At 39.7% G+C, this 12,793-nt stretch overlaps 2 protein-coding genes across 4 annotated transcripts in view; one reads left to right on the top strand and one right to left on the bottom strand.

Moving 5' to 3' along the window:
- The window catches only part of scfd2 (sec1 family domain containing 2), a 138,595-nt gene extending 129,185 nt beyond the window's left edge, over positions 1-9,410 (top strand). The window contains exons 7-10 of one of the 3 annotated variants that reach the window (XR_006923892.1): positions 66-200; positions 3,341-3,460; positions 9,106-9,276; positions 9,317-9,410. Coding sequence is in view for 1 of the 3 variants with exons in the window: in XM_046836056.1 (XP_046692012.1) it covers positions 66-200; positions 3,341-3,460; positions 9,106-9,198 (348 nt within the window). In the remaining 2 variants the exon portion in view is untranslated. Of the gene's footprint in view, positions 1-65; positions 201-3,340; positions 3,461-9,105 lie in introns of all 3 variants that reach the window. The other 2 variants (XR_006923891.1, XM_046836056.1) reach the window with 2 other exon arrangements.
- A 335-nt stretch (positions 9,411-9,745) lies between these two features.
- Positions 9,746-12,513, bottom strand: rasl11b (RAS-like, family 11, member B). Its single transcript, XM_046836058.1, has 4 exons — positions 12,184-12,513; positions 12,015-12,071; positions 11,831-11,907; positions 9,746-10,908 (listed from the first exon to the last, which is right to left on the bottom strand). The coding sequence occupies exons 1-4, from the start codon at positions 12,293-12,295 to the stop codon at positions 10,411-10,413; spliced, it is 744 nt and encodes a 247-aa protein (XP_046692014.1). The 5' UTR covers positions 12,296-12,513; the 3' UTR covers positions 9,746-10,410.
- Between the last annotated feature and the right edge of the window lie 280 nt (positions 12,514-12,793).

Here is a 12,793-nt window from a genome sequence, read left to right as displayed (position 1 = left end):
CTGGAAAAGAAAAGGCACTTGAATGAATATCCATGCACATTAACATTTGTTTCTCGTCTGTGTAGGCCACGTACCATCCGTTCATCAAGCAGGTCCTGGAGGAAATTTTCGACCCGAGTCGACCTGAATGCCAAGACATAGAACATGCTTCTGGAGGTATTACTGACCTGCTGAAGACGGGTTTCAGCATGTTTATGAAGGTAACACACAAAGAAATTTGCCAACCTGATCGTTTCCATAAGTGTTGCCAGTCTTGCTTAGGAAAAGTGGCCAAAACAATAGTGATTCATCGATTCTCAACGGTGAATCGGCATAAAAGTTAACAATGTGATGCATTGATTAAAAAAAAGTGTGTATCGGATACAAGTTGGCATTTGTATCACGATGCATCGTTTTTTAAAACATTTCTGTAAAATATGATTTATTTCTATACAATTATTAGTAGATGCACTATACTTTTATTGTTTAGAAAGTGACCAGTGGTGGACAAAGCACAGAAATCATGTAGTTGAGTTAAAATAAGAGACAAAAGGTAAAACATGATTGCAGTAAAAGTAAGTGTCCCTTTTAACTTTCACAGTTTTAAAAGTACAAAAGTATTTACCTTCAAATGTACTTAAGTATCCAAAGTATGATGATTTATTATGGCTATACTGTTCCTATTAATATTTTTGTCACAAGACTCTTAATCAACTCTATGTGAAAAGACTCTGATGTTACTCTCAACACAATGATCTATTAGTAGAATGATATTAATGAGTCAAACACTGATTGATATCTATTCAAATTATCATGAGCCCAAAACCTTCTTTACAACTAATTCGAAGAAATCAAGCAAGGTCACGGATGCTGTGGCGAGTTCGTATCTGGAGTTTCTTCCATCATTTATTCCTCTCTAAATAATGTTCTTGCTGTTGAACTGATGCTGAACTGTATGTTGGTGATCAGTAGAAACCACCAAACAAGTTCAAAACAGCACGCTCGACCCTGATTGGTTGTTTGCTGCGTGTTTGACCAGTTAAGTTTTTTATCCTCATAAATAAAAAGACAGATTTCACAAAATGTAGTTGAGTAAAAAATATGATATTTGACTTTGAAATGTTGTGAAGTAAAAGTCTCAAATGGAAATCAGTGAAGTACAGATACTTGAAAAAGCTACTTAATTACAGTAACGAATTACATTTACTTTGTTACTGTCCACTACTGGAAGTAAACAGTAATTTGTGACCAATATTTGATATGTAGATCGATTTCTCCTCGCTAAACTGTTTCTCGAGCACGTCCTCTAAGCACCACACTACAGAGTCCGCGGGGTGTCCTGACGGTCACATAGAAATAGGGTTGAAACAATTCCTCAAGTAGCTTGAGTTATTTGAATGCAAAAAAATCATGACTGATTATTAAATTAAGTTTTTACAGATATTCCTGTATGCAATTTCAGCAATTAAAATGTTAAATTTTTCTAAAAAGAAAACAAATTACTTGTTCATTTTAACATACCTGACTTTCTCTTGTATATTTGATAAAGAAAAAGTACTTCTTATCCAATAAACACATAGAGATAGTTAATGTATCTTATCGTCGGCTGTGCACCGAGATGGGAAACGTGTCGGGCTCATTTATGAAAATGCATTTATGAAAATGCACATTCCTACAAAACAGGGATGGGAAAATATCTTTGTGATTTACTAGTGAGAGACATTTTTTTTTTTTTTTTTTTTTGTGCAAAAAAATAAATACTAGTCCGGGGGGGACTTTCTCACTTTGCCAGCGTAACACATTACTTTTTCCTTTATGAGTTCCTAATGAGTTTGGAGAACACTGAGCACTCATCATTACCTAATATCTCTAGATCCTCCAAGGTCCTAGATCATTTCTTTGGTATTAGTGTCGAGTTTAGATCAGGGGATTGGGATGGCCAATGGCCAAAACTTGATTATGTAGTTATTAAACAATTATTTTTTTTTGCCTCTAAGTATGTTTGGGAACATTTTTTCAGTCATGCCCTAGTGGTAGGCATTTGCATGCTTTTATGTATAACTATCTTTGAAGGAACAAAACAAACCCCTTCAGTCTTGCCACAAAAGGTGTATTTTTTGTCTCATCTATATTGAATTCTGTCAAAATCCCATAATGAGTGCATGAGTGTCAGTAATTATAACCTGTATGGTTTTGTTCCAATCTATATTTATTGAATATGTCCAAGTCATGTATGTGGTTGTGTGAGAGGTTGGTTGCTTTAGTCATATTTTGCTGATCTTTATTATTCCCCCTTTACGCTCTCAACGTCTTTGTCTTTCTGTCTCTCTTTCTCTCTATCTCTTTCTCCCGCCCTCTTTTATTCCCTCTCATATGCAAGGAAACGAGCGTGTCGCTGCAGATGTCACGTGTACATGCTGCGTGTCCTCCCCTGTTGTGTCTAATACATCCTTGCTCACCAACCTCACTCGTGTACATGCTTAATAATGAACAATGAGGCTGAATCTTATTTATTTATACATTTATACATTTATTCGCACATCCACTGCCTTCTTAAATTGCAGATATGACAGTAATGTGAATGGGCAATTATATTCAATTTGGCAGACTTACTTTGCAACTCAATTTCCCTTTCCATCCCAAGTTAGTGTCCAGTGTTGCACGTGGCAGAGCAGCCATTTCGTCCTTGGGGATCATCTGATAGATAATTATCATATGTTCGCTGCTCTTCTCAGCCAATCGCACACTGCCTTCATGTGTGCCCAGCCATTCATGCTCAGCAGGGGTGGCTACGCAACACATGGCTCACTCCTACAGAACATCTACATGTGGGAAAGAGTGTGTACTGTATGTGTGTGTAGTGGGTGTGTAGTTTTCAGTGCATTCATGTGATGGTAATGGATTTCTCACATTTAAAGACACCATCTTTCCTATAGAAGGACAGCTGCATATCTTTTTTTTTGCAACATTTTAATAAAGATATTAAGCCAGAGAACTTGGATAATTGAACAGCACTGCTGGCGATTGTGAAAGCTGGTGCCACTGTTGCCTGGGATACGCAAGCAAGAAGAGAAGAGGGCAGCCAGAAGAGAACGAATATATAATTGGAGGAAAAAACTCAAGAATAATTTTGTTGTTGCCCATATCATTGCCAGGGGAAGTGATAGCTCAGTGGTAAAGGCTCTGGGTTACTGATCAGAAGGTCGGGGGTTCACTTCACTCTGCTGTAATGTACATGGAACGAGTATAAATCACCACCTTTACTTTTACCGTTTGCACATTAAAACATCAGGCATCTAAGAATGGGTTTTGAGTCACAACACAAGTTTGCATGAGTGTAACACTCCTACACTCTCCGCAGGTCAACCGGCCCCATCCAAGTGATCACTCGTTGCTATTTCTCTTCATGGTGGGCGGAGTCACTGCATCAGAGCTCCGAATGATTCGAGAGGTTGTCTCCACACATAAACCAGGGACACGGGTGAGTATATAAATATACTAATATGTTATTGACAAAATATGTCATGTATTTTGCCAATCACTCTAATTCAATTTTATTTGTATGAAACTTGACATTGTCCAAAATCAGCTTTACAGGAGTAAATAGATTATGAATATACATTGAAAATGTTCTTAATCAGTCCATATAACTTTAATCCTTTTAGGTTTATCTCAATTGAGTGAGACATTGGTGACTGTGGGGAAACAGATTTAGAAGGAACCCCATTATTTAATGAGCTCCAGTTCTCAACACAATGTTTACACCATTTGGAGAGTATGGAGTAAAGTGGTAATATTGTGGGTTTTTTATTTTATTTTACAAAGTATTATAGTATGATGGTGTTGCAATGGTGTTAAAGATATTACTAAATATAAGGTGAATTACTGGTTAAAGCTGAAAATACATTAGGTCGATCACATCTTAAAGGTTTGGCCTAAATGGGAAAAAGCAAGAACCAAAGAACCAAGTGTGTTATGGGCATGGAGTATTGGTTTCATTGACCAGACTACATTCTAAAGATTTTACTGTATACACAAGAAACCAATAATGAAACTAGTTATATAACATTTGCCACTTTGATTTTTGAGAAATATTAAACATGACAACTACAAAAACACTTTTTAAATTATATAATCCATTGTATCCAGAATACAAAAAATAAATATTTACAGTTAATTTGGTTTATGGTATATCACTGAACACACACAATGTGGACAGTTTGATGTGGTGTTACAGAAGGGATTGTGATCTTATGTTACATGATGAGGGTATGGTGTAGTGTTATTCTAAAGCGTATTCTAATGTGGTTTTACAGCTGACTTTGCAATTTAATATTAAAGAACATCATTCTGAGGTTGTTTCACAATTTGTTGACAGTTTTTCACAGATTGCAGAGATTCTGCCACTCTAAGATACTCTTGCTATACGTTGCCAATTAATCTAATTAGTTGCATGTTTTTCCAGCTGTTTCTTGTTGCTAACATTTAATTTTCCAGCCTTTTGTGGCTCTTGTTCCAGCTATTTTTTAATTTTTTATTTTTTTATTTTTTAAGGTCTTCCGATTTAAAATGACCTAATATTTATCTTAAAATGGTACGGTTTAAAGAATTTATCATTCAGTTTCAACATTTGATATGTGTTTGTTGTTCTTTTGTAAATAGAATATGGGTTTCTAAAATTTGCCAATCATCGCAAACAGGGCAGATTAAGAATTGATATTACAGTTGAACACGGTTTATTCAGAAAGTATCCAGACCCCCTTCACTTTTTTCCATTTTGTTATGTCGCAGCTTGATACCACAAATGTTCAAATTCATTTTTTCTCATTAATTTACATTGAGTACCCCATGATGACAAGAGAAATCCTAGAAATTTAAAAGAAAAAAATTAAATATGGCATGTACATAAGTATTCAGACCATTTACTCAGTAATTAGTTGAAGCTCCTTCAGCAAAGATTACAGCCTCGAGTCTTTTTGGGTATGACGCAACAAGCTTTGCACACCTAGATCCCAAGCTGAATGGGGGGGCAGACAAACATTTTTATTTCTCTTCAGAGATGTTCAATAGGGTATAAGTCAGGGCTCTGGTTGGGCCACTCTAGGACATCCACAGAGTTGTCCCTTAGGCCCTCCTGTGTTGTCTTGGCTCTGTGCTTAGGGTCGTCTCATGTAGGAAGACCAATCGTCATCCCAGTTTTCCCTCATCCCAGCTCATTTTTAAGTGTTGTTACAAAGGGTCTGAATACTTTTTTTATTATTATTTGAATAGATTTACAGATTTTTCTAGAATTCTGTTTTCACTTTGCCATTATGGGGTACTGAGTGTAGATTAATAGGAAAAATAATGATAGTATCAGGGTGCAACAAAAAACTGAAAAAGGTGAAGCCCATCTAAATACTTTCTAAATGCACTGTATATGATGTTGTCATAGAGAGGAGTATAGATTGATGTTACAGCAGAATACAGTATATAATGTGGTATTACAGGGCAGAGTATGGAATTATTTTGCAGCAGAAGGTACGATTTATGACATTTGGCAGACACCCTTCTCTAGAGCTTCTTACAATGATCTCATTTATACTTCTGTTCATTAAATCCCTGCACTACATTTTTCAAACAGGTAGGTATGTGTGCCAGCACTAACAGAAAGTAAGTTTCATTGAAATGGGCAAATATATGAACACTATTAAGCACTTCTTATTCCCCATCTCACAAGTGTTTCAACCAACAACCAGTTTATTTAGCCTTGAGCATATCTGGTTAATAAAGTGAGAGAGTGTGACCCATCTTTAATTGGAATGAATTGTGTATTGTGGTGTTACAGGATGAATGGTGTGAGGTTGTAGTGGGGAGTTTGGGTGGCTGAGTGTGTTTGCATACACACAAGCATGTTGACCTGTATTCATTAGGACATCAGAGGCCCTGTACTATTAACATGGCTCATTATCCTGGAGAATGAAAGCTAAAAATTAAAACGTATGTGGTGTGTGTGCGCGTATGCATGCGCGCACACACACGTTTGTGTCAGATTCAATAGACATGCAGTCGATTCTGGCCTTAATGAAAGCGCCATGCTGATCAAAGCTCTAGATCATGAATAAATCTGAAATTACAAAAGCAGAGAAGCTCCCAAAACCCCAACCACCCCATACACACACAAATACACACACAAATACACACACATACACATATAGATTGAGCGAATGCATAAATTGTGTGTTTGACTTTAATGGCATTACTTAGATTAGATGTGATTTGAGCGTGTAATTCCCAAGATCCGAAATCAATCACTAAGCATAGATTTGTTTCTTTCTTGTTTTTTTTTTTCTTCCTTTTATAAAAAGGTTAAATCAAATGTTCTGAATCATTCACATCTCTGCACTCAGTCATAAAAAAAACCCACTCTGTCTGTCCAGAAACAGCTCAGATCAATGGTTGGGTTAAAAAAAGAACTTGTAAAAGCGTCTCTGCTTTATAATAGTGCAGTGAGTCTAAACACGGAACAAACGTCAACTCCGTATTTAAATATAACGTCCTAAACGTAGCAGCATTATGTCACCGACTGTTATGAGGAGAATTATTCTTGATTATTTAAAATTTAATAACATTGTGTGTTGGATTAGATGCTTTGCGAACAGGCGGCGAAAGAATATTTCAAATAAACGCGAACATTCAGAAAAATAAAATCTATTGTGTTCATCCCCACAAGCATTGTCGTTGCATTTTATTGTTCAGTGTTCCTGAGTGGAGTTGGAGGTAGCAGAGCTGAAGATGTTGAGGTTTTCGTTGGGAGTGATGAGGGTGGACAGGATTAGAAATGAGTTTAAGGGGAAGGGGAATGAAAGTCAGTAGGAGTAAGACAGAGTACATGTGTGAATGAGAGGGAGGGCAGTGGAGTGGTGCAGTTACAGGGAGAAGAGGTGGAGAAGATGGAGGAGTTCAGGTACCTGTAATGGTGAGTGTGTTAGAGAAGAAAAGAGTGCAGGCAGTGTGGAGTGGGTGGAGAAGTTGATAGCAGGAGTGATTTGTGATAGAAGAGTATCTGCAAGAATGAAAGAGAAAGTTTATAGGACTGTGGTGAGACCTGTGATGTTGTATGGATTAGAGACAGTGGCATTGAGTAAAAGACAGGAGGTGGAGCTGGAGGTAGCAGAGCTGAAGATGTTAAGGTTTTCATTGAGAGTGATGACGATGGACAGAATTAGAAACAAGTTTATTAGAGGGACAGCACATGTAGGACGTTTTGGAGGCGAGATTGAGATGGTTTAGACATGTGCAAAGAGAAACATGGGGTATATCGGTAGAAGAATGCTGAGAATGGAGCCACCAGGAAGGAGGAAAAGAGGAAGACCAAGGAGGAAGTTTATGGATGTGGTGAGGGAAGACATGCAGGTAGTTGGTGTGAAAGAAGCAGATGTAGAGGACAGGGGGGTATAGAGACGGATGATCCGCTGTGGCGACCCCTAATGGGAGAAGTCATAGAAGAAGAAAAAGATCTGATTGCAAAACAGTTCATCTTAAACTGCTTGTTGAAGTTGTTTTAGATGCGTGTTCACCTGTTTCAGGCCTTGAAATTGCTACCTGCACTCAGGAACACTGAACAAACCATCTCAATCTCACCTCCCTCACCTGGGGTCAACAGTGCAAAGTAATGGAGAGTGTGTTAGAGAAGTGAAGAAAAGAGTGCAGGCAGGGTGGAGTGGGTGGAGAAGAGTGATAGCAGGAGTGATTTGTTATAGAAGGGTATCTGCAGGAGTGAAAGGGAAAGTTTATAGGACTGTGGTGAGACCTGAGATGTTGTATGGTTCAGAGACAGTGGTATTGAGTAAAAGACAGGAGGTGGAGCTGGAGGTAGCAGAGCTGAAGATGTTAAGGTTTTCGTTGGGAGTGATGAGGGTGGACAGGATTAGAAATAAGTTTATTAGAGGGACAGCGCATGTAGGACGTTTTGGAGACAAGGTGAGGGAGGTGAGATTGAGATGGTTTGGACATGTGCAGAGGAGGGACATGAGGTATATCTGTAGGAGAATGCTGAGGATGGAGACACCAGGAAGGAGCGAAAGAGGAAGAATGAGGAGGTTCATGGATGTGGTGAGGGAAGACATGCAGGTAGTTGGGTTGAAAGAAGCAGATGTAGAGGACAGGGGGGTATGGAGACGGATGATCCGCTGTGGCGACCCCTAATAGGAGAAGAAGAAGAAGATATAGTATTAAATTGAATTCAATTTCAATTCAGTTTAATTTGTATACCACTTTCAACAATAAACAATTTGGGCAATGGACATCATCCCAAAGCAGTTTTACAGAAATGAACCTATTTTATTATTAACAAGGAAAAAACAATTTAACGTCTTAATATCTGGATTTCATTCTTACTGAGAACCTGTGGTTTAAATGATAGAACATACAAGAGATCTGCATGAACCTTCAGCATGTCTCCATGATGATGGTGATGTTTTTTCCATGTTATGTTAAAATACCCGCTTGGACATAAATCAAGGCCATTTTTTTTTTCCCGTGCAAACTTTTCCTTTATATTACACCTTAATCAGAAGCCGATACCACAAATGTTCAAATTCATTTTTTCTCATTAATGTACATTGAGTACCCCATGATGACGCTGTAGCATAGCAACAGTGCTTATAATTGTGATACTAGAGATTGTTCTAGAGGGAGTGTTGAAGAAAGCAGAGATCAAGCAGTTACTGGAAGTGTTGGAAGTGTTTTTTTTTCTAGTAAGTTAAAGCAACTTCAAACTTGAACCACAGGCACAGTTTTGATATTTGAGTGTAAAAACTAAAAACTAAATTAAGCTTAGCATGATAATAGAATTATCATTAAGAGGAATTAAGATGACACACCACGAATGCCCGAGCTGATTGTTTAAGTGCCTTCGGAACAGCGATAATAATAGTTTGCAAGATTTTTCTTTCTCGGAACTGTCCTCAGCTGGGTTCTAGGGAAATGTTGCTGCTCAAGGTTCTGATTTTATAGTGGTATTATGTCAAATCTGCTTTTCCTTTCATAGCATTCTACTGTCCTTGTGGTGAATGGGTGTATACAAGTGTGTGTATGTGTAGATGTCAGGTGCTGTGTGAGCTCATGTGTTTCTTTCTCGTGTAGGTTTTGGTGATCTCGACGAGGCTCCTGAAGCAAGCTGATATTCCACACCTGCTGTTCTGCACTGACAGACTTTCACCTGATATAGGAGTGTGAGAAGAGAAACAAGACCACACACACAGTAAAGCATAAGCATTCCTGAAAACACACTGCAGTATTTGTATATACAATACAGTGTGTGTGTGTGTGTGTGTGTGTGTGTGTGTGTGTGTGTGTGTGTGTATGTACACAAGGGTTTTGGTAAAAAAATAAAGTATGTATTTTACTGTAAAAATATCTTAAAATAAAACGTTCATTCTTTCTCCTCACTCAGCGTGGACTGGTGTGTGCGCAAGAGTGTGAGGGACGTATTCATACACTGTTAATGGGATGGTATCAATGTGTTCTACATTTTTATAGAGATGTAAAACACATTACGAAGCAATTCTGACCACATCTATAATCTAAAGTCCGGTTTCTTAGGGTTGCCACAGCGTCGGTCTGCTTCTCATTGTGCTGCCTCGTGCTCTGGCCATGCCAAATCACTGCTGTTAAACTGATGCCACAGGCAACTGCAGCGTTTGTGTTTTCTTTTTCTGTTTCTGCAGATGTCTCAAAACGTGTACAATATTTATGGGAAGAAAAAGAAAAAGTCAAATATATATTCAGTCAAATAGATTTTATTTTTAGTCACAAAACAATAAATAAGAATCAAGCCTTAGCCCTGGGGCATGCTGTAAAGTGCAGTTATGTTTTTTTTTTTTAACACAAATTGGCACCAGAGTGTTTAACACAAACACACTGCTCGTGCCCTTCAGCTTTAGTGCCTCGTTCCTTTAACAAAGCCTGCTTTCAGATCGTTTCTGCTGAGATCTGAAAAGCCTTGGTGAGAAAAAAAAATATTCTGATGATAAAAATACCCAGCTCTCTGTCCTTCACATGCACTGTTGCCAGGTGAAGCCGTCTACAGATAGAACGCAGTGTGTGCGTACAATCGTGTTTTTGCATTCTTCATTTTTTAAGGCAATTTTCACACCACGGTTCAGTCTCCTGCTGCATCTGCCGTCATACAAGTCAGTCGCAGCAGCACAGGTGGCTTAACCTCCGCCACCAAGATGGTCGAAGTTCACAAGTTGGCGATTTCAGAGGTCATAGTTCAGCACCCCTTTGTTTTTTTTCCTTTTTTTAAGATCTGGTCTGCTGATTAGCTCAGGAGAAAGACCAAAAAAAAAAACGCTTCAGTGAGCCTCTGCCTTTCAGACCTTCGCCCTGCCACTCAACCTGCCTTGTCGGGCCCCGAAACCTGGGCCATGTCGCTTGCACTCGTCCTCACACTGAGGTGACTGTGCGCACTTTGGCCGAAAGCACCTGCTTGAAGCGCCGCTTTAGGTCCTGCATGTTGGGGGATTTGGGCCTGGGGATAAGAGGTGACCTTTTCTTCTCGTTGCTGCCCGAAGCGGCGTTTGCATTGGCGCTAAACGGCACCTGTCGTTTGGCGAGCTCTGTGCAGAGTCTGTGAAACGCGCCGTGCACCTGACTGTAGTCTTCACTGGCTGACACCTCGTAGAACGAGCATCCGAGCGCCAGGGCCAGCGCCGGGCCCTGCTGAGGCTCCACCCGCCTCACGTGCACCATATCCGCCTTGTTTGCCAGCAGGATAATCGGTGGTGCTGGTCTGTCAGCGTACACCTGGCTCACAAGCTGATGGAGCTGACTGATGAGGTCGAAGCTGTGACCGTCTGTCACGGAGTACACCATGACCACGGCGTCCGCCCACTGGATGGAACTTCTAACTTGCTCTTCAGAGCTCAGGCCGTTGTCATTTACCTGAAAGAGACATGCGAGGTTTAATTGTTGGCGGGCAAAATTTAAAAAAAGTGTCCAAAAATCAGCATTCGAATTGAACACATCACCTAAACTATTTATACACCTGACAATCATCCATCACCACAGAATTGTACATGGTATTTGTGTGCTGTAGCTTTACATTTTCCCCTTCAGTGGCACTAAAAATCCAAACCCACGACAATCCCCCTGTGCACAAATCCAGCTCCATTAACACAATGACTTTCGAGTGTCCTGCACAGAGCCCTGAATGATCACAAAATCCCCATTCGCTCTCCAAAATCGAGTGCAAAACCTTTTTAGAAGATTTTGGCAGTAACTTGGGACTTTGAATGGGAAGTTCAGGTGTGAAAGTCTAGCACCTTCACACTTCAGAAAAGGTGATTCTACCAAAAGATATACGCTTCGGCCCCCGTGTGTATCTCATGGCAGTGTTACTGTACGGTTTATAGCTTGAGGCGGCCCTAAAGAGGAGGGTGAAAGGAAAGCTCGGGTTGGCTTGGACAGCCAAAACACGGACTGAGGGGAAATGAGGTGGCTAGACTTGGAGTCTGAAGTGCAGACATTCTGTGGTTTTTGGAGCGCTGCCCGGGATCAGGAAACGAGCTAAAGGGAACATTTTTTTTTAAACAGCACAATAATGACTTGTATGTAAAATTAAAAGGTTTAAGTGGAGTTATTGTAATCTGCACGTCTTTCAGTCGTGTACAAGAGGAGAAAGCGGGGACACACTCTCCAGTCTCCCACTGTGTGTGGGTTTAGAAAAATCGTGATGCAAGTCTAGAAGCTGACTAATAACAGAATAACCTCTTACCAAGAAATAAATCAAACATTTCAATAAAATTCTTTTTGTATACTTCAAGAGCATTAATATTTATTGTTTTTAACACAAACATCAGCTCACCTGGACTCCAGGTGTGTCCTGCACCTGAATGGCCACTTGTTCTCCGTCGATTTGGACCTCTCTGGAATACAGGTTTCCTACATAAACACAAATACAAACAGCCTATAAAACACATGTAAGCATAGTGACAAGGTGAAAAAGACATTAAAACGTTTGTAGGTTGTTTTTTTGTTGTTTTATTTACCTGCATTTCTTTCATAGTCGCCAATAAAACGTTTGGTCAGGAAGCGAACGACGAGAGCTGGAAAGAAGAGACGCACCACAGTTTATACGCGTTCAACAGCTATTGTGTGAGTATTTTGAGAATACAGTAGAAATATTAATATACAGGTGTGTAAATAAGAAAAACTCACCTGTTTTGCCCACTCCGCTCCCCCCGAGCACGGCTATCTTAATGACCCGGTTGTTCAGGCACTCTGAGCTCGGGTACTCCACTATAGTAGACATGTTCTGGATGAGGCGCATTGTGACTACAAAAAGAGATTTTAATACCAAGTCCAAGTAAAATCCACTCCGTCATTCGATTCGAGCCAAGTAAAATTCACTCCGTCTCTCCTCTGTGGATTTTGTCTCCTTGTTCCTTTATTACATTAATAGATAATCGCAATAAAATGTTGAACCTGCGCTGCTCCCTTCTTCTGAACAGGATTCAGCGCTCTGTGCGGTTCTCCAGCGGCTGCGGTGGTATTAATAAGCGCCCAAGAAAGCGCTCGTCTGTAATTGGTTGTTGTCGCTCGCCTGTCCCCGCCTACTTTTGCTTTCATGTGGAGCCGCGAACCAATCAGGAGGCTGATAAGAGGAATTGACAGGTGATCTAGGGATTCAACGTAAAAGAAGAATCTTTTGACTATGAATTGTATTTCTTTGTGTAAATATGACTGAAATAAAGGCATGAACTCTTTTCACCCTCTGCCCAAATGATTTTCTATGAAGGGTCAACAATCAGACTTGTTGCATTCTTGT

Source organism: Silurus meridionalis, chromosome 23 (genome assembly GCF_014805685.1).
Source record: "Silurus meridionalis isolate SWU-2019-XX chromosome 23, ASM1480568v1, whole genome shotgun sequence".
In the NCBI taxonomy this organism is placed as follows: Eukaryota; Metazoa; Chordata; class Actinopteri; order Siluriformes; family Siluridae; genus Silurus; species Silurus meridionalis.
The sequence above is the reverse complement of the archived record's forward strand: the minus strand, read 5'-3'. Positions and strand labels throughout refer to the sequence as shown.